This window comes from Mesocricetus auratus, unplaced genomic scaffold (assembly GCF_017639785.1).
Source record: "Mesocricetus auratus isolate SY011 unplaced genomic scaffold, BCM_Maur_2.0 Super-Scaffold_100015, whole genome shotgun sequence".
NCBI classification, from domain to species: domain Eukaryota; kingdom Metazoa; phylum Chordata; class Mammalia; order Rodentia; family Cricetidae; genus Mesocricetus; species Mesocricetus auratus.
The window spans coordinates 43,518,421-43,543,963 of record NW_024429198.1 but is presented as its reverse complement, the minus strand read 5'-3'; the positions used below and the strand labels follow the sequence as shown (position 1 = coordinate 43,543,963).

Here is a 25,543-nt window from a genome sequence, read left to right as displayed (position 1 = left end):
TCAGGATTGTAGAACCTTTATCAGGGGTAGCCTTACTAAAGAAAGTACATCCCTGAAGGTAAGCTCTGAGAGTTTATAGTGTTGCTGAACTTTCAGGGTGCTTTTGGCTTTCTGTATGTGATTAGAGATGTGATCTCTCAGATTCCTCCTTGGCCTGGACTCCTGCTGAAACCATAACCCAAAATAAACTGTTCCTTAAGTTGCTTTTGGTCATGGTACTTCATTGCAACAACAAACATAGCTAATACACGCAGAATCTCTGAGTGCCATCCTACAGTGAGTCTTGTGTTTTAACCTACCCTCTAGCTACTCTCGGCTGTCAGGCAGGGTTTGTGTCTGGAGCCTGACTCCCCTTAGAAATCCCTATTTTTCATGCATGTCTTCTGGTTTGCCAATTTACAAGCAAATCACTACAAAATTTGACTCACTGGCTTAACTGAGCAGCCAGAGAATGTACCTGATAAAACATGACAAGGGGAAATTTCATAGTCATGTTTACCCAAGACAAAGAGAACCAACTGGACTTTAATTACTGCCAGTAAATTCCCCAAATCCTCCTCTAATTGGTAGGCTAATTTTATTCTTTATTGGACAACAACACATTTAATTAGTAGAGGAATAAAACGATGCCATAGTAAATGTATGCACAATGTGAACTCAGTAGGACCTGCAGCAACAGTAACTGCGGTACTAGCAGAAGTATTTTTGTAGTGCTGGGGTTAAGACAGGACTTCTCACTAGAACTCTAACACACACACACACACACTCACACACTCACACACACACACGCACACTCACACACACTGCTTACAATGTGGAACTATTGAATTAAGCTAACTCATATCACCCAACATACTAACCATTTATTCTTCCTGTCCAACTGAGACAACATATTCTTTGATCAACATCTCCCTGCTTCTCCATTTTCCAGCTCTAGGTACAGCTTTTCCGGTCTTATAAGAATTAAGGAGTCAATTACTGAGTGATGTGGTCCCGGTAAATAGATGTGCCTGCATCAGAGCCCCTCAATATGTGAAGGAGACAAGGGGTCTGGAGACAGCTCGAATACTTCAGTTTTTAACACAGGTTGGAGTGGGCATCTTTGAAGCAGGAAGAGAGAGCGTGCTGCACAATCTAAAGATGTTGACAGTCAGAGCCCAACAGTGAAGAACATTTTTCAGACACCCTGGCAGCCCAAGCTGACTAAGACACTAATGTGACCCTTGAAAGTGTCTATTAAATATTCATTAGCAGGCTGCCAAGTCTATAATCCCCACATTTGTGTAGTCGGTGAGGAGCCGCTGCAAGTTTGAGTCCAGGATGGGCTCCACACTGAATTCTAAAACAGCTTGAACTACGTACAAAGGCATCTTCAAGGGTTATTAATATAACCGAGACAAAAAGTGTTCAGGCAGAAAGACATTCATAGCCAGGATATCTATGAGGCTTTCCAAAATGAAATATCCACTGTAGGGATAACACACTAGTAAGGTAAAATTACATGAACCATGTGCTTAGATTAAGCAGACATACTTCAGTTTTTGACTACAGGCATGTATTTCTAGAAGGCACAATGATGGCCACGTTTGCTCAGCAGTTTCAGTTTTATCAGCATGTTTACTTTGAGAATCAGCTGTCACATGAAGTGTGACTTCAAACCAGCCCCGCTTCAGATCAAATATACTTAGAATGTCCTCACTGTCTTTACTTCCTGAATTCTAAAGCCTCTGGAGTGTGGGGACTCATTTAATTGATTCATTTATGGGGGAGGGGTTAGGGTCTCATGTAGTCCAGGCTGGCCTTGAGATACTAACCCTCTTGCCTCTGCCTCCCAAGTGCTATGACTACCGAAGTATATGCCACAAGATGTCCCATTGCTGGTCACAACGACAACTTGCACAGCAGCATTCGCCTGATCTCTGGGAAAGATTGCAGCCAAGTTTTGGGGTTAACAGTCTGTCCTCTGAGTATGTGGGTGTCACACAGGGGCCTTCAGCAACTGCCCAGTCTGGCTAGAAGCAGGCCATATTTCAGGCATTTGTCTATCCTCCGTTTGACTCCTGGGAATCTGTATGTCCTTCCTGCCACCTCAATGTTTCTGTGAATAGAATGTGACTCCTACATTAAATGCTTCGGGTGCCAGCTTTCCTATGTCCTCTACCGGAAGGTATTTGGGCCCATCTTGGGCTCTGTGCGCTGATGTCTCCTTCCAAGACTTTGCATCTAGAGCAAGAAACACAAAAGATCAAAGACACTAAAAGATTCTTTCCAGAAGCACTGCCTGGCTTCTGGAGACAATGGCGGCTCCCAGCAGGGACCTACTGAGCCCAGTCTAGACCTAGGGCTAATCGAATGATCAAGACAAGTGGCAGCCTCAACAATGACCTTGAAGATGGACTCCAGGCTTTCTGCTGTCATGGTTCTGACTGTGCAGTTTCCTAAGTCCTGATCCTGATTCTCTTTGCTTCCCAACCCCCACCTGACATCCCATCTCTTCTTCTTCCATTGTTGAAGGCTACCTTTTCTCTGTTACCTGTAACATCATGACTATGCACACACAAAAATATGTATGCATACGCACGCATGCTCACTCACACACACACTCACACACCCACATTTCCTTACACAAACCTGATTACAGTAGCATCTGCACACCCAACTGCTTCCCTCTGGAGCAGGGGAGGGAGGAACTGCCTATCAAAAGCTCATCCCAGGCCCTGTGCTCCAAATCTTACTCTCCTGACCTTCTATGGAGCCATACCATCAGCTTTTACATATGTCTGTTATTTAAAAGAAGAGAAAAACTATCTCCTTCCAGCCACACCCCTTCCTTCCCACTTTTCCATATCTCTCCTATCCCAACCATGTAGCTCCAAATGGCCATTAACTAGCCCATCCCCTTCTCTCCTCCAACTCTCCAAGACCCTTTCTCCCATCCTTCACTCCACTTCCATTGTATACCACTGACAACATTGTCTCCTTCCAGCCAACTTCTCACACAGGCTTTACAGATATACATATATTCAGCTGTCTACTTGATATCTCACTCAGAGGAACCTCCCTTCCCCACAACTCAAAATGACCCCAACTGGAGCCTAACCACAACCTCTAAGGTGCCTGCTAACACTCCTACTCAACCTTCGGGTCCCGGCTCTGCCATTACTCGCTGATCATATGTCTACATCTCATGCTTCAATACTCTAGGCAAATACAAGCAAAGCAAAACAAAACAACTTCACAAAAGCAATTGAGTAAAGGTTTGCCTTGAGAATGCAGAGTGAATTCCAGGTTATCCTGCACAGGAGCACTCGGCACCTAGAGCCTTACATCAGAGCACAGCCTGCATTTTATTCAGATGAGGACAAGTTCTGATAGGCATCTAGAACTTAAAGAGTGTGCTTATTTGGCATAAAACAAGTCACTTCCGCTGTAAGGAGGGCATGCCTGGGACTACGGGACACCAGAAATTGTCTGTGTCTCAGATGTTCCGTCCTGGCTGTCCTGGATCTTGTGAAGACCCTGCAGGCATTCTTCATGTCAGGACAATGTGTGGAAAGGCTACAGTGAAGTTCTGTGGCAGAAATGGTCATGGCAAAACGGGAGGCAGGAAGATGTCGTGGCATGAACTCCATACCCTCCATACCGATGGGTATCAGAGTGGGTCTATGCCCAGCTGAGCCTTGGTCACCAGGTGATTCAGTGGCCTGGAATCCACCTGTGAGATGTTATATTTAGGCATGAGGGTGTACCAGAGAGGGGATACAAAGTAGAAAGGAGCCAAGGAGTTGGGCATGGTGGTCAGACAGACCCACCACATAGGATGTGGGATAATGGAGAGCTAGAGCCAGGAGCCAGAGGAGAATTGGCTCCAGGCTTCCTGGTGGGTGTGGGAGCAGCTTTTAATCTCCCTGCGCAGTGTCTGAGAAGGGGACTTAATGGGGAGAAACATCGTCAGTCCGTGCCAGCAAGTAGCAGAGAGCAAACCCAATCCAGCCTCACCACCCACGGGATGAGGTCTGCATCTGAAGAAGGGCAAGCATCAGTGAGCAACTAAGGATTCTGCAAAAGAGAGACCGGCTATTGTGGGTCGAACCCCAAAGTTCTGTCACTCCAGACCTCCACACTAGGGCCTGTTCCACTCACTCTCCTTGAGCAAACCCAGATCCCTGCCTATCCTCTCTTCTTTCTGTCTTCATCTCCTAAGCATCTTCACAATTCTGGGCACTATCTTTGTTCCCTGCACCCCAAATACTACATAGGCAAGAAAGGATTCTCTCTTGAAACTCGGTGTTGGTTTATTCCATTTGTCTGGCAAACATGGTCTATAAGAGCTTCCACAGCTGCAACAGAGGCTCCCATGTTCTTGATGCTTAGGGGATAATTCTTATTTAGTGAACATTTTCTCAGAAAAATGCAATACTAATTCTAAACATTTGTATGACTTTCGGCATGCGACATTTATGCCCGACCACATCTTACACCATGGCAGTATTATATAAGATAGTAGAACATGGGAACGTAGAAATTCAGTTTCATTAATGACCATACAAATGCCAACCCTGGAACCATTAGAACAAGGAAGGAGAGCCAATGGACCAACATGGATGGAGTTTCAACAATGTGAGTCATGTCCTCACACAACATCAAACTGGATGTGATAGCGCGTTTACGTACATACAAAGTGATGCATTGGACAACATTCCATGTCGTATGGTCAGTGTGTTGTAAGAGCTGAGACTGTTGGATCAGGAACCAGACTCTGTGACCTCTGAAGAGGTTAGGCTGTGAGGCCCACTTCGGCTCTCTCTGCTTCAGTGAGCATCTATACAGGAACAGTACTCAGTGTTGCCACTTTCAAAAGGACCTGCTGAGAATGTGTCCCTCTTCCCTACGAATCCATCAGAAGCAAAGGACCCGGGCAGATGGGGAAAGGTTCCTTTTATTTCTGATGAGGCCAGCGTTAGGGACGGGAGTTATGGCCGCTGTTGGTAGAGTCCTGAGAGAGCCTGTGGTGGGGGTCCATGTGGCTGTGAACAGATGTGCTCACTATGGACAGGTGTGGATTCTATATAGACACAAACCTTCTCCTGGATCTCGGCACACAGATATCCTGCTGCTGCTGGAATCATTTTAGAACAAAAGAAAATACCTTGCAGACAGTAAAAAGCTAACAAGGTCTCAGCATCAAAGGATATTTTTTCTCTAAGGGGAAAAATGAAATCAGCTCAGAAAAGACAGCTGTGCTGGTGTGTGGCTCAGTGGGTAAGGACGTCGATCACCAAGCCTGGAAACTTGAGTGTGATCCCTGGAACCTATTCGGTATAGAAATATAACCGACTCACGTGAGGTCTCCTCTGACCTCCACACATGCACTGTGGTACATGTATACCCACATGGACATACACATATGAACACACACTCATCAGTGGTTCTAATCTTCCTAATGGCTGTGACCATAAAATTACTTTCATTGCCATTTCATAACGGTAGTTTTGCTACCGTTATGAACTGGAATGTAAATATCTGATATAGCAAGGGGCTGAGAACCACTGCTAAACAAACTACATTTTACAAAAGAAAAAGAGAAACCAAATAAACGTAACTCCCTTTATCCCTTGCAGACTGTAAAGGGAAACTTACGACCTGATCCATTCCTTAAGCCATTCCATTCAAGGTTGGCTTCTCTGTGACAATCCACTTGGACAGAAGCAAGCAGAAAAACAAGCTCCAGACAGCACACAGAGCTCAAGTGTCTGCCTTGGGACTGCACCGTGCTTTGTGGGGTGGCATAAACGCTTCGTGCTGCACAGGAAGTATTTATATACAAAGACATTACTAAGCGAAAACAGTAAATATGCTTTAGAATTTCATCAGTATCCCCATTTTGTTAAAGGGGGATAACAGAGTGAGGAAGGGTCTAGGGCAGCATGTGAGGGTGGAAAGAAAACCATATGAACTGCCAAAAGTAAAGGAGAAAGAAAGAGAGGAGGAGAGAAGCGAGAGAAAAATAGTTAGTAGGGACGAAACGCACACTTTCATACACACCCGAATGGATTCTTAAGCCCTGCTTGGTCACGCAACAATTTCCTTGCGTTCTTCCAGAGATGTCCAGTGGGGACCTGGGGAACTTCTGTCTAGTAGGAAAGCATCCCCTGCAAGTTATGGGGCTGGCTGCTACAGTGTCACAGCAGGAGACAGGGGACCGACTAGAGATAAGTAACTGAAGCATGTTTGATAAAAACGACCGTTTAGAAGGCAGTGGGACAGGGAGGCCTTCCATGATGGACAAGAACTCTGGACTTCAGAAGGTCCTGGCCAGAAGGTCCTGACGTTGTTGCCAGGACAAAGCTGGGGTCAGGACCGTGAGATACACTGAGAAGGTGCCATCCATGGCCAGCAGAGGGAGGAGTGGCCCAGTGTGCCTTGTCCTCAATGCTTTGTGTGGGCCCACCAGGGGCCGATCCCCAGAGGCTTATGCAGAGGAGCCTGCTGTTGTCCCTGTAAGGAAGGACAACAGAACCTTGCTAACTTGGAGAGTAACGAGTTTAAACCTGGTCTTACGCTGTTGCCACAGTGACCAACTAATAGGAATAAGCTGGGCAGCTCAGGCAAGATGCCAGACCAACCTATTCCAAATGTGCTTGGCTGTCTGGGTCCACAGTACCACGTCTGCAGACTCAGCCAGCCATCATTAAATCTATCAGATGTGGGGGGATGCTGTCTCTTCACTGAGCATGTGCAAGCAGTGCAGGACCACAACGGTTTATACGTTTACACTGCACCGGGGATTACAGACAGTCCCGGGGAGGCCACTCGTAGGTCATGCACAAGCAGCACCCCACTCTCAGAAGGGGCTTGAGCGTCCGTGGATTTAGGTACCCATGGGGATGCTGGAGCCCTTCTCCCACCAATACTGAACCGTTAGACACCTTTAAGCCCAGTTCTGCCCAGACCCTGAGCTGAGACACAGTCGGGCCTGGCAATGTGGCTCATGCCTTCCTCTGTAACATAGGAGTTCACAAAACACCTGTCTTCCCCACCTCCCTGCCCATTCCTCCTCTATAGCAGCAAGGCCACCCTCTGCCCTGGGGTGCTTTGCATCACCTCAGCCAGGCTTCGAGCTGAGCTTCCCTTGCTCCTTTTCTCATTGCCCCAGCTACTCTCACCCATCTCACGCCCTTTGCAAGAGCCACAGTCTGGAGTTCAGCTGTCCATGTCCCCGGGTCTGACCATTGAGATGGATCCCGGAAGGGGAGAAGGGAAGGAGCAGAGACTCTCCTGGCTCTGGCTCCACTAGTCTTCTCTACCCATCTCTCTGGGAGATCCTGAGAAAAACATGGTGGCAGCAGGTGATGGGGTGGGGGTGAGAACCTGCTCAGCAAGGAGGAGTGTGTGAGAGGCGTGAAGTCCAGCAGGCTGTGCCCTGATGCTGCAGGCCAACCCGGCAGAGGCAGCCGTGCCATCTCACTAAGGGTGCTTACCACGCACGCGCGCACGGCACAGAGTGGAACTCCCCATCTGGAGTTTCTAAAGGGTGGAGCGTTTGCACTAGTGGCAGCTTGGGGCTCACTCTTCAGTCAGAGAGAGGTGGACCAGACAGCACCCTGGAGGTCAAGGAGCCCAGAAAATAAACAGCTGCTCACACCAAGGGGGCGGAGTTTGGGGCCTGGTTTGTCTTCCCTGGAAGAGGAAAATGCTGTAGTAGAGTGGGAAGTGAGGAGAGGACAGAGAGAGAGAGAGAGAGAGAGAGAGAGAGAGAGAGAGAGAGAGAGAGAGAGAGAGAGAGAGAGACAGAGACAGAGACAGAGACAGAGACAGAGACAGAGACAGAGATAGGAATAGGGATCGAAGAGGCACCATGAAGGAGAGAACAGAGGAGGGCGCCAGGGTCACCGGAGGTCAGGAACAAAGGCTGTCTGTGTGATGGGAGCAGGGACAGGAGAACACAGCTGGCAGAGGAGATGCCAGGCCCCAGCCATTCCCCCGACACCTCAGAACACAGCTGGCAGAGGAGATGCCAGGCCCCAACCATTCCCCTGACACCTCAGACTTGGCTCAAGCTTTTGCTAGAACTATCCTAAGCGCTCCTGAACTTTGTCCTTTCCTTACATGCACTTGCTGTAAATAGTAATAAGAAAATGGCCATGAAAAAGTCCAAATGTATTTGAAATCTTGAAAGTTTCACAGGGGAAAAGATAGAAGCTAATTTTCCAGATTTGCTAAGGGACAAAAATGTTCTTTTAAAAACTCAGTTTCCATTTACTGAATGTTTTGATTCTGTTGGCATTCAGAGATCTCAGAAGGCCAAGCTCACTCTGAGATGAAAAAATCAGGTCACAGGAGGTTATGGAAGGGACACTAGGACACTCCAAGGTGACATCCCAGGAACCATGGCTCCTTTGTCCCTTTTCATTGTGTGTGTGTGTGTGTGTGTGTGTGTGTGTGTGTGTGTGGTATGTGTGTGATGTGTGGTGTGTGTGTGTGTGTGTGGTGTGTATGTGTGATGTGTGTATAATGTGGTATATGGTGTGTATGTATGATGTGTGGTGTGTGTGGTGTATGTGTATGATATGTGGTGTGTGTGATGTGTGTATAATGTGGTTATGGTGTGTGTGTGTGTGTGTGTGTGTGTGTGTGTGTGTGTGTGTGTGTGTATGAAGGTATGGGCACTCACATGAATGAATGCACCAAGGGTGTGATGTTTGTGGAGCACGTGGAGGTCAAAGGATGTCCTTGGGCGTCAGTCCCCAGGTGCCTTCCACCTTTTGCTTGGGAGAGCATTTCTACTGGTCTAGGACCTTGCCCAATAGACCAGGCTGACTGGCCTGCAAGTTTCTAGAGAACCTCGTGTCTCTGCCTCCTGTTTCTTAGCACTGGCATTGCAGACGTGCACAGCCGCCTTGCCTGTGGGTTCTGGGGATCTGGGCACGGCTCTGCATACTTATAAGACAAGTGCTTTACTCACTAAGCTACATCCCCAGACCCTGGACTCTTCCCTTTTCCCAAAAGGAAACAAACTTAACTTATTGTTTCCTTAACCCCAAACCACAGCTGCACCTGGAAGGATGTGTGGATGCTGTGGAGGTCGGAGTGAGTTCTCCCCATGTTAACTCATGATCTCCTCACAACCCTGTGAGTTAGTACTAGATTCATCCCCAAACTTCAGATGAAGACCCTGACCAAGCCAAGCCTGTTGTGGAATATTATTTTAACTGAACAAAGATGTGTTACATTTGTTTATTCTGCATTTGTTTAACTATGTAAAGATGTGTTACATTTGTTTCACCTTGCCTGCCTAAGGCACCTGATTGGCCTAGTAAAAAGCTGATGGCCAATAGCTAGACAGAAGAATGATAGTTGGAGCTGGCAGGCAGAGAGAACAAGTAGGAGGAGAAATCTCCGAATGAGAACAGAACAAGAAAGAAGAGAACGAGGAGAAAGAGTGGACATGCCCCGGGCCAGAAGCCAGGCAGCTAGACAGCCAGACAGAAGCAGTGGAAGTAAGACATAAAGAAGAAAGAAGGGTAAAAAGCCCCAAGGCAAAAGGTTGATAAGCAGAACAAGTTAATTTAAGTTAAAAGAGCCACCCAGAAATGAGCCTAAGCTAGGCCACACATTCATAACTAATAAGTCAGAAATGAGCCTAAGCTAGGCCACACATTCATAACTAATAAGTCAGAAATGAGCCTAAGCTAGGCCACACATTCATAACTAATAAGTCTTTGTGTCATGATTTGGGAGCTGCTGGTGGCTCAAAAGGAGAAGCCTGGTCCACAAGCCTATGATCGAAGCGAGAGTCATGGAAAAAGTCAAAGTCACAGATAAGAACTCGAGCCAGAGAAGCACCTAGCATCTCAGGGATTTTTTTCTGCTTTTTTACTACAATATGGCATCTTATCATACTAAATACATATCTTAAATATGTATGTATATACATATATTTATGCATACACATATATAACAAAAGGTTATATGTCTTTTCATATTTATATATGCACATATATATATATATATATAGAGAGAGAGAGAGAGAGAGAGAGAGAGCTTTTCTTCACACACCACATGGATACGCTTGAAGCTTGGCTCCAACCCCATGGCATCATTTAAATGTCTGTATGTGAATGGTCCCTTATTACTATTACATACACACCAAACTTGTTCTCCATTTTCTACAATCATAAAGTTTGGATAAATATTCTCGATCAAACACTTCAGCATTTATCTCATTAATTTCTGCTGGTGAAATCCCCAAAAGTATCCATTCCATTCTAAACATAGTAAGTTTCCTAAAGTATAAATCTCTGAGAAGATGGTCCATCAGCACTGAACCCCCAGAACATGGGATGACTGAGTTTATAGACATTTCACTCTGTGGAAGAGATAAGCTTCTAAGCCCGTGGTTCTCAACCTGGGGGTCGTGTTCCTTTTGTAGGTCAAATGACCTTTTCACTAGGGTCACCTAAAAACATCAGAAAACACAGATGGTCTTTACATTACAATTCATAACAGCAGCAAAATTAGTTCTGAAGCATCAATGAAAACAGTTTTCTGGTTGGGGTCACTACAACCTGAGGAACTGTATTCGAGGGTCCCAGCGTTGGAAGATTGAGAACCACTGTTCTAAGATGAAGCCTGGTGGAAAGCCAGGAGAGGGAGGACAGATGTCAGTGACATTTCCCCTAAGGAATGGTGGCAGAATTCCATGTTGTCTAGTGCCTTACAATGCAGTGTACACATGAGCGAGTCCTCCCTACTGACCAGGACATCACCGGCCCCCTAGACACCCGGGTCCCGGCCAGTGGCAGCCTCATGCCTTCATCTCCTTCCAGGCCTGACCCCTCCCACAACCAAAGGTGAGCGCAGTAGCCTTGCTGCCTCCCAACATGTGGTAAGTTTCCCTCTCTAATCCCAGCACTGGGGAGGCTGAGGCAAAGAGGACTGAAGTTCAAGGCCAGCCTGAGGTACACTGTGGGTTCTAGGCCAGCCTAGATATGACCCTGTCTCAAAAGGAGGAGGGGCAAGCCATCAAGATGACTCAATGGGTAACAGTGCCTTGCCTCCAGTCCTAATGACCCGAATCTCATCCCCCGGATCCATGTGGCAGAGGAAGAACTGATGCCCACAGGTTGTTTTAACTGACACACATGTGCACGTGCACACATGCACACACACACACAGGCACACACACATGCCAAGTAAAAATATAATTAAAATATTTTTAAAGAGGAGAGGTGGTAAGGAGAAGGAAGGAAAGAAAAGGGTGAGGCGAGGGGAGGGGAGGGAGGGGTGGGAGGGGGAGGGAGGAGTGGGGAGGAGGAGGCAGTAACTTCTTGTAAGAGAGAGGCAAGGCCACCCTGCAGAAAAAGGATGGAATGTAGGCAAAAGGTCATATGAGTCATGAAACAGGACATAGAACTATTTATTTTGCTGGTTTCAACTCCATCTTCATCCCCCAATTTGGCTATGGCAGAAAAGTGAATAAAAATGCAATTAATAGTGAACATGTAAAACCTATTGGCCAAAGCTTCACGGCCTCAGCATGGCCATTCTAACCATGAAATCCTGAGATCTGGAATTGGGCAAATGTTTAAGTGGCTTCTTAAAGCCTGCTGTGTGATGTTTTTGTTTGTGAGTTAATTAGAATAAAGTAATTTTATTTGCAAAATTAAAAAAAGAAATCTACATTTCCTTCCTAGCCAGTTCTCCAGTTGCTTGTATGTATCTTTTCAACTGTATGGAAATAGGATTCATATTGTTTTTAACTGCACGAAGATGCAGTGTCTGTTTGGCTTTCTCCTCTGGGCATGCGCCAGGATCCTAGGTATTTTCTGGCTAGCAGGTATTTACTGCCCAGCCCTGTAAGAGCCTGCAGGACGTGGGCTGACTCATGCCACACCCTTCCCAATGCCACACCCTGGCCTGCAGACTTCTCTGTATGCTATCACACCCTGGCTTCACCTTTCCCCGGACAGAAAACCCTCTGACTTTACAATGGCCTTGTCCTGGAAGGTGACCAAACACTAGAGCCCTAACTGTGGGTGAGCCAGGGCTTTCTGGTAAGTCACCAAGTGGGTCACAGTGGCCTCCACTGATCACTTTATCATATGAGCTTCCCTAAGTAGAGACTGAGAGAAAATTCCAGAAGGAAGTGCTTCATTCCCTGGTGTTGTCCTTCCTAGTCCAGATTTTATCCCTGTACATGTTTCCAAGGCATGTGTCGTCTGCTCACAGCCCTGACTGTTTGGACAGAAAACATATTTAGTGTATTTTTCTGTTGTATATGTTTTATTTGTGGTGCTAGTCAGAAGGAAAGGAAAGCAAAAATGGGTGATGGAGGCAGCTGGGTCAGACAAGTTCAAACTCATTCTCAGCTACACAAAAAGCCCAAGATCAGCCTGGGAGGAAAGCACCAGGATGTTCTAAGTGGTAAGCAGTAAGTGGTAGAACATTTGCCTAACATGTACGAGGTCCTACATTCCATTCCCCAGGACCACAAAAGTAACAGCATTAACAAGCGTGGTAGGGAGAGGGATGGAGAAACGGGGGAGGAAGGCACTGACCCACGCGCAGGTAAACCTGCCCTGGGATGAAGTATTTGCTCATCTCTGTGCTGGAAAGGTCTACCCTTCAATGATGGACTTCATAGCATATTTATTAATAGCAAGTTGTTCCAAGTACAATCTGTGATTTCTAATTTTGTTACTGCTACAAAATAGTTAAGATACGTTGCAGAAAGACCCAGTGTGGTAAGTGGAACCAGTGCTCTAATGGCAGAGCTAAATAACACAGGCCTGCTCCATCCAGAGACTTGGCCTCCAGCGATCTGCTTCCTCCTATTGTTTCTGTTCCCTGACAAAGGACAAGTGATCCAGGGTCACCCTTTGTTCACTCTACATAAACTCAGCAAAGCCTTTATTGGGCACCTATTGCAGCCTAAACGTTGTGCTAGATGTTAGGTAAGAGAAGAATGTCACAGAGTGGGAACAAGAGACAACACAGCCCCTGGCGTCCTGGAGCCACAGTCTGGACAGTTTCTAAGGACACCTTTTGGTTTTGATGAGGTGGAAACGGGGTACTGGTCACCTTCAGAATGGCATTGCATCCAGGCAGGGGTTCAGCTGGGCAGACTCCTGATTGCCCAAGATTGACTCAGAAACTAACCCAGTCTTCTTCCTCCCGCACCTGACTCCAAACTGATGCTGACGACAAAGAATGATTTGGATTCATTCACCAAAGTCTCACAAAAGTTGAAAAGAACAACAAAAAAATCCTAGAAGGCATCTCCATATTAAATTCACTCTTCCTTGGTTGGGCCCTGTGTTTTATCTGGTCCCTGTGTCCTATGGTAAGTTCATAGGAATAGAAATGTAGAATGATACAATATTTCCCCTGTGACCTACTTTTCTTTAAAAGTTATAACACTATTTCTTTTGTTCTTCTATAAAGCATTATTATGTCTTGGAATTTTTATACAATGTATTTTGATCATTTCACCCACTCTCTCCCAACTCCTCCCAAACTCTCCTTTGACTACCCATCCAACTTTGTACCCTCTTCTTTCTTCTTAAACCGTCAAGTATAATTCCTGCTGCCATGTACTCTTGAGCATGGGGTCATCTACTTGGAGCACAGCTGACCTGCTAGGTGCCTTGCCCTTAAAGGAAACTGACCCTCCCTTACCAAATGTCTGTCAATTGCCACTAGCTCTCTCCAGCCATGGGGTGGGATTCCTCTTAGTCTCAGCTTTTTAGGCATCCTCTGCACAAGCAGAAGCCAGAGCTTGGCACCGGGTGGTTTCCTGTATCTCTCTCATACCTTGAGACAAGGTCCTTCACCAAACCAGAAGCCACCATTTTCAGTAGGCTAAGAAGTCTATATAGTCTCAGGACCTGCCTGACTCCACCCACAGCTCCTGGCTTACAGGCTTATACAGCCCGGACTGGCTTGCTTTTGTTTCATTTTATTTTTAAAGCTAGTTCTGAGGATTAAGACTCAGGTTCCCATGCTTGCAGAGTAAACACCTTTACCCACTGAGCCATGGCTCAGGCCCATATTCATGGCTTTTAAAGAATTTTGTGGTTGCATTCTCTTGTGTGAACATTTGGGTGGCTTTGGGTCACCTCTATTCTCATTGGGCTTGGGTCCTCTCTAAAGTATGAGACAAAGACTTGGATAGAGACAGCTTATTATTGGGTTGGTCTCAAGAAGCACAAATAGAGAGTAAGTGGGACTTGGGGGACAGAGAAAAGTCAATAGCTGATGTGCCATAAAAGGTCCCAAATTTAAGTTATATTGAACATCCTAGAGAAATGGTCCATGGAAAGGCAGGAGAATGGGGCTTTTCCCCATCCATCCATGATGGGATGAAGGATGCTGCTGGGGACATTAAATGTCTGGCTTTCCAGGTACTTAAAAAGCTCTTGGGGCCACAGCAAGAGCCATGAGGTAAGAAGAAAGGACTCAAATAATGCTTTGAAGAGGGGCCAGAAGAAAGCCAGTCAGGGAAGCAAAGCAGTTGCCATCGCAGCCTCAAACTCCTAAGGCCCAGCAGGCTGTTTCAACTGTTGCCTGCTCCACTAGCTACAAGCAGGCCACCTTCCCCAGGTCACCTCTCAGAGCAGGGCCAAAACTGCCTTCTGAAGCACTGCTAACTTCTGGAGCAATCACCAGTCCTTCTGAGGGCTGGGCTAGGGTTTGTTTTGTTCTGGTTTATCGCCACAGTTTCTACATAACAGGTACAGAAAAGCCTTAAAAGTCTTCTTGAGGTGAATTTCTGGACAGTGGGTACAGCTTGCTGTCTGTGGTTCCTAGACTCTCACCATCCTGACGGAGACCCAATTCTTCACAACATCCAAGCCCCCTTACTGCAGGTAGCCCCAGTCTAAGGGCTAGGGGTTCATAGTAAGACTCACTTGCAGGAAGCCCATGTATATAATACCGATACTCCTTCCGGTCTCCCACAGACATATCCACCCAAATGTCCCAGAGCTTCCAAGGCTCTGCTTGCAACAGCCAAACACCACATTTCAATTTAGACATAAAACAACTTGATTATAGCTGGCCAGATGACGCAATGCTTCCCATAAGATACAGTGTTCTCACTGATTTGTAGCCTGAAACGCATGAATAACATACGATGAGGTGAATTTGCAAAACCCAAGGAAATGCCATGGCTTCTGCAGATCACAGAACTGTGCATTAAGGGAGGGCAAAGCTGCCCTCACAATCGACCTGAAGATACTAACGTAGAAAACACACAGTGAAAGGTCACCAACTAGCAGGGAGAGTGGGAAGGAGAGACTTGTTTAGATATAATCAAGGTGTGTTCATGCATACATGAAAGAAATTGCCAGAAGAATTTGAAATACTGCTTTAAAAAGAGCCCACGTGCACACGGTGGGGAGGAAGACTGAATCACCAACCAGTTCAGAAGGAGACAGGGCAGTCTGCCCCATCCTGGCAACATAAGCTGTCAGACTGATTCCAATTCTCCACAGACAAACTTCACTTCTCAGAAAGTTAAGAAAAGGTGATTTGGTTGTGACAAGTCAGTGATCTGTTTTTATTTCCCAATCATGCATCAAAATTCACACTTCCCTAATTCTAAGATAATAATGTGACTTAAATGGTGAAATCTAGTCTCTTGATGACATTTTTATGGTTAAGAAAATAGATCATATCAGTGAGGCATAAAATATGAATTGTACATGACAGAACATGGTTCCTGACACACCATACTTCTCCCACATAAAAGAGAAAGGAAGTGTGTTTGGCCTGGTGTAAATTGTATTACTTTTCCAGATCTTAAATGAAAGTAATTTTTCTACAACACCATATGTAGTTTTCTAAAGGCACAAAAGTTATGAGTCTATTCTTTTTAATAATGTGCTCATTGAAATTCACCTCATTTTGTTAAATAAAAAAATGAATATTGCCAGTACCTCAAAGAAGTCTGGAAATGAAGCCATTAATTCATTAAACCTCCACAGTCCTGGAGTTGCCTGGGCTTATAAATTCGGGAACTAAGGCACAGGACATCTAGCCCATGTGTTGTAAAGGGTCACACTGCAAGTCAGCAGGATGCAAGGTATAGGCCAGGGCAGGCTGACTGTAGACCACACAGTCACCCACTGTCCAGAGCTGCTCTGGCCAACCAGGGGAGGCTGGACATACAGTACTCATGAATAGGCATGTCATGACTGATTATGCCAGACCCCAGCAAATTGCTAACTTGTTCCTGTGTTGGCCTTTTCTTAATTTAAGTGCTGTAATTAGGGGTTCGTCATCACATCAAAGAGGTTCTTTGAAAAACGAGTCTTTTAAAAAAGGCCTATAAAAAGCTGTAAGTGCAACCGGTATGGTTATGTATGGTGAGGGTCATTTTGATGGACTACAGAAAACCTCAGGTAAAAAGTGACATAATAAAGTTTAGGCATGCAGCCCACTGGTAGAGCATTTGCACAGCAAGGTCAGGTCCTGAGTTCAATTCCCAGTCCTCAAAAAAAAAAGTGACATGATAAAAGTTTGTGATGACTCTAGCATTCGGGAGGCTAAGTTAAGAGGATTGTAAGTTCTAGGCTATCTGAACTACATAGTAAGATATTTCTCATTAAAAAAAAAGTGAAAATAGGTAAATCCTGGTCATAACTGATAAAACTTGAATTAAGCTTCTGGTTAGCTCTTGGAAAAGAAAAATAATTCACAACTGAATCAACATTCGACAGCCATTGACCTATGATGATCTCTGTGAATTAAACCACATGCAAATGGATGGGGAGATACTGCCCCGCTCATGACAACAGAGAGTAAGGAGGCTGAGAGACCTTCTGTCATAAAACTAGGTCCACCCCAAATGCAAAGACACTCAAAGGAACCTTGGTATCTTTCCATTCATTTCTTTCCAGCAGAATTCCCTAGGTGAGCTGCACTCTGCACACAGCAGCAACAAGAATAGCATGTGCCTTGGAGCGTCACCGGTGTTCGCTTTTGCAGAAGTGCTGACGTCTGACAGAACCTCACTACCAGCTGTACTTATTCCTCTTACTCATGTCGCTTACTATGCACACACAAGTCTGTTGCTCAGTAGCGTTTTCTTCATAAATGACATAATTATTTTAGACCTATTAGCAGCCATTCTCCAGTTGCCTGGAGAAACCCTAACCACAGGAGGGTACTAAGCTAACTTCTCTCTCTCTAGATCTGCCTATCTGTTATTGTACAGCACACATGGCCTCTTAACTGGCTTCCTTTATATACCAGGATGCATTCAAGATTTGCTTATGTAGCTTTCATAGAGAGCTTACAACACTTACTGTTGAATAGCAACCCACTGTGTGGAAATGATACAAGTGGTTGGTTTACTCGCCTACCAGTAGGTAGACTTCCAAGTGGCTTCCACTTTTTAGCTGTTATGAACAGTGTTACAGTGACGGCTGATGAGCGAAGTTTCTGGGGATACATGTGCTCATTTCTCTTGGGCACAATTTACAAGTGAGACCACCGAGTCACATGGCAACTTTGTGCTTAACTTTGTGAGGAATCACCAAATGTTTCCAAAGCAGCTACATCATTTTGTATTTCTACCAGCAATGTCTGTTACTATCAACATTTTTATTATAACCACCTAAATCAATATAAAGTGGTACCTTATTACAGTGATAGTTACGATTTTAGATTTGCCTTATTTTTAATTATGTGGGAGGAGGAGCACGGGTGCACATGGGGGCTGGAAAAGGGCTTTAGACCCCCTAAGCTGGAGTTACAGGTAATTGTGAGCTGCTCTAGAGGAGCAGCCCTTGCTGGCAACCGCCATCCCATCTCTCCTGCCCCTTATTATATTTTGATTTGCATTTTCCTGGTGACTAATGACGCTAAGCCTGTTTTTGTAGACTCGCTGATCATTTGTATGTCTTTTTCAGAGCACTGATATATTCAGATCTTTTGCTTGTGTTTTTGATTGCGCTTGTTTCGTAGTGTTGACTTGCAAACCTACTCCTTTTTCCACCTTCTGTGTCCTTCAGGACAGCACGTTCTCAGGTTCAATGTCCTCCATCATTTGTTGACCAAGGCGAAACTTCTTGATTGATTCCTCTGTTATTTGTTGACCAAGGCCAATCTTCATGACTTCCTCCACCATTTGTTGACTAAGGCCAATTTTCTTGAATAATTCCTACCCTTCTCTGACTTCTTGATATTGGTGAGTTGCAGAACTTAGCCCTTGGTTCTCTTCTCTTCTGACTTTCATCCAACTTCATACTTTAGTACCATTTTTATGTTCTCAACTTCTCACCAGCAATTTCAGGCAATGGTTTGGTAGAAGCAGCCTCTGTTCCCAAATGCCCAATAGACAAATAGAAAGCCGTTCTGCTCCTAAATATAGTGCTATCAAGCAGGAGACATAGGTTTCAGGTCAACAACACAGACTGGAACAGTACTGCAAGAACTCTGAAATCTATGACTGAAAACACAACTAACAAAGACACCAAGAACCAGGACCTACACCACAGTGAAGACAGTCAGTGAAGACAGAAGATTTAAACAGAGCCTAGAGTACCTACATCACAGTGAAGATAGTCAGTGAAAACAGATTTAAACATAACCCAGAGTAGTCTTCCAACAATTTTCAAAAAATCTAGAACCCAGCAGAAAGTATTCATCACACCAGGAAAAAAATCACAACTTTAAAAGACAATGAGACAATTAATCATATGATAGACTAATATGAGAAAAACTCTTTAAGGCAAAAATCATAAAATGCCCCAATAAATGATCAAATATAAAACCTCCATTAATAATTAAACACACAACAAAGAACAAACAGAAAATGGCCCTGAAAAACTCAGGAGGCAAAAGTTAAAATTTTCCATGTGGGACTGAGAATGTGATAGAGGCAAAATACAAAATAATCTGTGGACCTGAAGACAGAACAATACAGACTGTGCCATCTGATTAAAAAAACCTGGAAAATAAAAAGAGCACAGCATCAGGGAATTTGGAAACAGTAACAGAAGAGTTAACATTTGGGGGCAGCTCGGTGGTTAAGAGACTTGCAGCTCTTCTAGAGGACTCAAGTTTAGTTCCCAGCACCCACATCCAGCTCCTGTGGGGGAGCAGTCCAACCTCTGCAGATACCTGTACATGTGGTAAACACTAGCACCAACACACACACACACACACACACACACACACACTTCAAAGCTAACATTTGTTATCAAAATCCCAGAAGGATAATGGTTGAAATATCCAAAGATGATGGAAACCATAAATCAACATACTCAAGAAGCTGCATGGGAGAAACCAGAATGGGACAAGACTAAGCGAATCCATACTCAACTTCTACTTCTCACCCAGAAAGCCCCCCAGACCCATAGCACCAGACGTGCAGCCTTCCCATGGGTGTTCCTGTCAACAGTGGCACTCGGAAGTGTAGGGAATCATCCCTGAGTCCTCCCTTTTTCTAACTCCACTACACTATGAAATCAAGGCAGCTTTATCATCTACACTTAGCTAGTATCCAATCACTTGCTTCCATGGCTACTACCAGCATCTTTCTCATGGGTTATGGTAAGCATCTCCCACCCAGCTCCTTACACACCTCTACAGAACACACAAAGACATGACTTTAAGATACACAGCAGAGTGTCCATCCTAGACTCAAACCCCCAACTGACTCTTGTTTAATTTCTGAGTCACCCTTTGGCTTGTTCTTCCTAGATCTCTTCCTGCCACCTCCTCCTCGTTCCTTCTGGCATCCATGCTGCTCCTTCTGCTTTTCATACAAGCTCTGTTGTAGGGGTTTTGTGGAGCTGTCCCCTTTGTCTGGGTGGCAGACATCTCTGTGCATGGCAAAGTCCTTCACATGCTTCACAAGACTCCCCTTCAGCTTTACATTCTCAGTAACTTCTGTTCTGAACAGCCGAAGAAAAGCTGCAGGTGCAATTGCCCCAGAAGAAAAGCTGCAGCTGCAACTGCCCCAGAAGAAAAGCTGCAACTGCAATTGCCCCAGAAGAAAAGCTGCAGCTGCAACTGCCCCAGATACTCACAACACCCTTAGTCTACCCTTCTTTCTCATCGCTATTTTCCATTTCAAACACACAACATGAGTTTACTATGTATACATTTAGTATCTGTAATATATCCCAGGTACCTACTGGAGTCTCTGGCACACAGAAGAAACATAATATATATATATATATTTGTGTGTGTGTGTGTGTGTGTGTGTGTGTGTGTGTGTGTTAAAGGAATAGTGTGAAGTTCCTCCTCTGAAAGGCAGAGTAAGTTGTATTCATTTTCTACTTGGGTATAACCAAGGTACTTTAATGTCGTGAAATAACACATTTATTATCTCAAAGTACTGGCTAGGAGTCAGGCAGGGCTTGGCCAAGTTCTCTGCTCAAAATCAACAGTGCAATCAAGCTGTCAGTTGGATGTTGCTCTGTCGGCTATTGGCTGGGGGCCACCCTAAGCTTCTGGAACCTACTTTCAGATCCTTGCTCCACAGTTGTCTCTAGGGTAAGTTCACAACCTGACAGCATCTGCCTTTCAGGTCAGTGGGAGCGACTCTCATGGGTCAAATGGGTCCCCTCGGAAGGGGTAGTCCCATTGGAAGTTCCACTCAACAGAGAAAACCTCTCCATTGGAATCACCTAGCTTATGAAACCATAAACGCATTCATAAAAAGTCCTCATGTTTGTCATATGATGCCAACTACGCAGGGGAGTCACATCTATGACAGTCACAAGCTACCTGTGCTCAAGAGCAAGGGGACTGACCGTATGTTATACACGCCAGGGCAGCCATCTTGGAACTTCCGTAGCCTACACACGAGGATAGACCTCAAGCTTGCCTCCCTGTAGACCAGATGGCCAAATAAGGCCTCAAATTACAGTATTCATTGCTCAGTGAATCAGAATTTCCAGGAAGAATGCAATAAAAGTATAATTACCACAGCCATATATTTGATGGCACTATTTATAATAGTCCAAAGTTGGAAGTAAGCCAAGTGCCCATCAATGGGGGTCACACGAAAGGCGGAGAGAAGCACACAGAGTTCTATTCACTCAGCCAGGAAGAGGGAAGAAATGTTGACACGTGCTACAAAAGCTTGAAAGCTTAAGTTAATGGAAATTAGTTAGCCAGAAAAAGGCACATGGCTTATTTCACTTATGTGGCATTCCTAGAGATGTCGGTTCCCAGAAAATAGAGTGCAGGAGAGTGGGCTGGTGACGAGGTAGACTTTCAGCTTTATAAGAGGAAGAGGAGAGGACTATGGAAGGTGATGGTGTTTTACAGCAACGTCAGGTATTAAATGCCACTGAACAATACACGTAAAGTGGTGAAAATTATAATTTTATATTTGCATTATGCCCTGTATGAAATGACAGACTATGGATACTCCCCAGGGAGGTCCTCACCCTCCCTGGGGAAAGGAGTGGGGATTGGGAGAGGGGGCCTGGGAGGTCTGGGGGGAGGGTGGGGGAGGAGGGGAGGGAGAGGGAGAGGGACCTGGGATTGACATGTGAAGCAAACTTGTTTCTAATTTAAATTTAAAAATAAAAAAAATCAATTCCTAAAAAAAAAAAAAAACAAGCGAAACTCACCTGACCCAGATCCAGTGTGAGGTTGACTTGGTTGTATTGGATGCCTGAAGAGAGAGGGGGACTTTGCCACCAGCGCTCAGATCCGTCAATCGCATGGGTGGCCGGGTGTGCCTTCCTGGAATCCTCAGAGTTACAATAGTCACAGAACTGGCCCTGAGGGAGAGAAAAAAAAGGGCTTTTTACGTTTTCAAGGAATATTTTTTATCAGTTTAGGGAAAGAAACAGCCAAACCAAGACTGCTCTCCCAGCATAGAGATGCTGTAGCACTATGGCAATGTCTGTAGCACTACAGCAATGTGCTTCGGAGACAGCAACCCGGCAGGCCTCCTCCCTTCCCTTGGTGTGAGACCCTGTCACCTGGAGCCAGCTTGTTTCCTTCTGTCATCATAGCTCTGTGTCCCCTGACCCACACAACACTTTACAAGCCTTCTGTGTTTTCTCCTTAACAAACCAGCTGGACTCTTCAAACCCTCATCTTAGCAGTTCCACGTGGGGTGCTGGGGTGCAAAGAGGATGGCCTTTCAGTCCCAGCAGAGGCTCAAAGAGTACAAACACCCAAGAAGCCATGGATGCAGCCGGGTTCTGTGGAGTCACTGTGTGGAGCGCAGTGTCGTATGGACCGCAGTGTCGTATGGGGAACTCAGTGTCGTGTGGAGCACGGTGTCCTGTGGAACTCAGTGTCCTGTGGAACTCAGTGTCCTGTGGAACTCAGTGTCCTGTGGAACTCAGTGTTGTGTGGAACTCAGTGTCCTGTGGAACTCAGTGTTGTGTGGACTCAGTGTCCTGTGGAACTCAGTGTCCTGTGGAACTCAGTGTCCTGTGGAACTCAGTGTCCTGTGGAACTCAGTGTTGTGTGGACTCAGTGTCCTGTGGAACTCAATGTTATGTGGAACTCAGTGTCATGTGGAGTGCAGTGTCCTGTGGAACTCAGTGTCCTGTGGAACTCAGTGTCGTGTGGAACTCAGTGTCCTATGGAACTCAGTGTCCTGTGGAACTCAATGTCATGTGGAACTCAGTGTCATGTGGAGTGCAGTGTCCTGTGGAACTCAGTGTCGTGTGGAGCGCAGTGTCCTGTGGAACTCAGTGTCCTGTGGAACTCAGTGTCCTATGGAACTCAGTGTCCTGTGGACCGCAGTGTCCTGTGGAGTGCAGTGCTCTGTGGAGCCCGAGAAGACACTTAGGATGCCTGTGAGAGTGTAGAAGAGGTCTCTGGGAAATGGTCTTTAGCCTCAAACACTAGAGTGTCCCAACTTGAAAAACCAGCGCAAGCAAAGACAGTGGCCAGGTGGTCCTTACTGACACACGCATTGAACGAGACTTCATGGATCAACAGCGAGATGAGGCTGCCAGCGCCAGAGTGAGAAGCAGTTCATTCCGTCTGTAAAACGGAGTCAGTTTTTTGGTTTTTTTGTTTTGGTTTGGTTTTTGGTGGTTTTTTTTCTTTGTTTTTTGTTTTTTTTTGTTTTTCGAGACAGGGTTTCTCTGTATTGTTTTGGAGGCTGTCCTGGAACTCGTTCTGTAGACCAGGCTGGCCTCGAACTCACAGAGATCCGCCTGCCTCTGCCTCCCGAGTGCTGGGATTAAAGGCGTGCGCCACCAACGCCCGGCTGCAGAGTCCGTTTTTTAACCTGGGGTGACATCTGATGTTAGAATAGCCAATCCCTAAATGAACTACTATTTTTGACAGGCAGATAGTTTTGATTTTTGTTTTGTTCTACTTTGTTCTTTTCAATGCAGAATTTTACAACTATTTACCAGCCAAAAAGCTGAACCTTGGTCTTCCTTGTGTTTGATATATAAATATATATATATATGCATATATATATATGAGTTTGTTTGGGTTTTTTCTTTTTTGTTGTTTTTTTTCTTTTTTTTGTTTTTTTTTGTTTTGGTTTGGTTTGGTTTTTTGTTTTGTTTGTTTTGTTTTGTTTTTTGAGACAGGGTTTCTGTGTATAGCTCTGGCTGCCCTAAAACTCGCCTTGTAGACCATATTGGCCTCCAACTCACAGAGCTCTGCCTGCTTCTGCCTCCATAATGCTGGGATTAAAGGCGTGTACCACCACTGCCCAGATCAGAGTCATGCTTCCCCCACCAGGGATGGACCTCACAGACTGAACTACTCCACTCCCAAACTAAGTTATCCCAGAATATAAGCTGAATGAAAGAGAAGGGAGGTAAAGGAGCAAAACCACGCTCACCACCTCCTCAGAAGCGTGCCGAGGCAAATGGAAGCATTCTGGCATTTTCAGTAATTCTCAAATGTTCAGACATAAACTTGGTTCTGGTGTGCAGCCCAATGTGCTCGTATACAACTGTGTGGTGAACAACTGTTCCTTCCCATGTGCCAAGCTGTCTGTACAGCTGTTTATCTTTTGATAGTATATAACGACATTTGTAGAACTCGGAAGCAGCACCTTGGAGATATGAGGGCCATCAGTTCCTGGGGCCACAGTTTGTGCCGGCTTTCTTTGTACCCTGTCACTTTGGCCAAGATGTCACATATGGAGAAGGCCAGCAGAACAATGACTCCTCTAGCAAGTTCTTAAGGGTTTTAAAGGTTTTCTAAAAATTATTATTACTGCCACTAATCATGTGTGTGTGTGTGAGTGTGTGTGAGTGTGTGTGTGTGTGTGTAGGCCAAAAGACAACCCTAGACAATTGATTCTCCTTCCACCTTTATGTAGACATCAGGAATCAAACTTAAGTTGCCAGGTTTGAGCACTAAGTGCCTTCCTTGTGGAGGGAAGTTTTTGCTATTGATTTAAGCTTCCAAGTTTTGGAGTATTTATTATTATTATTATATTCAAAAGAATCATAATTGAACAGAGAACAGAATATCACCAAATTTCCAAAACATACACCAAATTTTTTCACAGTATCTAGAGAAGTACAAACAGTTCAATAGAAAAATGGGCAAAAATAAAAACAGGCTGCTCACAGAGGAGGCAGAGAACACTCGAGAATATATCTACATCACCACCAATAGCAGTTATGGCAGACCATATGCAGTAGAATTTTACACACACTCAGTCTGCCCGGATTTAAAGTGTGGTGCTATGAGCATTAGAAAGGTTATAAAAACTTCGGAAGCTGCTTTGGCATCACTCCTAAAGTAAATTCACACTCAGAACATAGCAATACAACTCCTGAGCTTAGAACTCAAAAGGAATGGCTTACACATTGTTGATGGCATCAGATGCAAGGATACTTATTGCAACCTGTTCACAGAGCAAGATTCGGAGACTAGCCTAACTGTGTGTGGCTGAAGGAAAGCAGGTAATTCAAGAATGGCATAGTCACACCCCAAGTGGCTGTGTGGACAACAATGAAAAAAATGGATATATTCAGCAAAATGGCAGAATCTTGGAAATACATTAGTGAAAATAGCATAAGATTAAAAGCAACCCACAATGAAAGCATTTATTCTTTAGAAAATATGTGAGTATAATAAAAAGTATTTTAAAGAAGCAGCTGGGCATGGAGGTATATGCCTGTAATTGCAGTACTTGGGAAGTTGTGTGTGGTAGTTCAAATGTAATTGGCCCCCATAATCTCGTAGGGAGTGGCACTATTAGGAGGTGTGGCTTTGTTGGAGTAGGTGTGGCCTTGTTGGTGGAAGTGTGTCACTGTGGGGGGGTGGGCTTTGAGGTTTCAGGATACCACCAAGTGTCTTTGTCAACTTCCTGTGGCCTGCATATCAAGATACAGTCAGCACCATGTCTTCCTGCACAGGCTCCCGGTCATGATGATAATGGACTGAACCTCTGAACTGTAAGACGACACCTCAAAGTTTTCCTTCTTAAGAGTGATGATCCCTCATAGAAGGCCTCACCCTCTCTGGGGAGTGGAGATATGGGGGTCGGTGGGGAGCAAGGGAGGATGAGAGGGAGAGGGAACTAGGATTGATATGTAAAATAAGATTGTTTCTAATTTAAATAAAATTC

General features: G+C 45.2%; 1 protein-coding gene across 1 annotated transcript in view; it reads right to left on the bottom strand.

Moving 5' to 3' along the window:
• The window catches only part of Lama3 (laminin subunit alpha 3), a 231,863-nt gene that overhangs the window by 187,004 nt on the left and 19,316 nt on the right, over nucleotides 1-25,543 (bottom strand). The window contains exon 2 of the mRNA XM_040757846.1: nucleotides 21,600-21,752. Within this exon, the coding sequence (XP_040613780.1) occupies nucleotides 21,600-21,752 (153 nt within the window). The remainder of the gene's footprint in view (nucleotides 1-21,599; nucleotides 21,753-25,543) is intronic.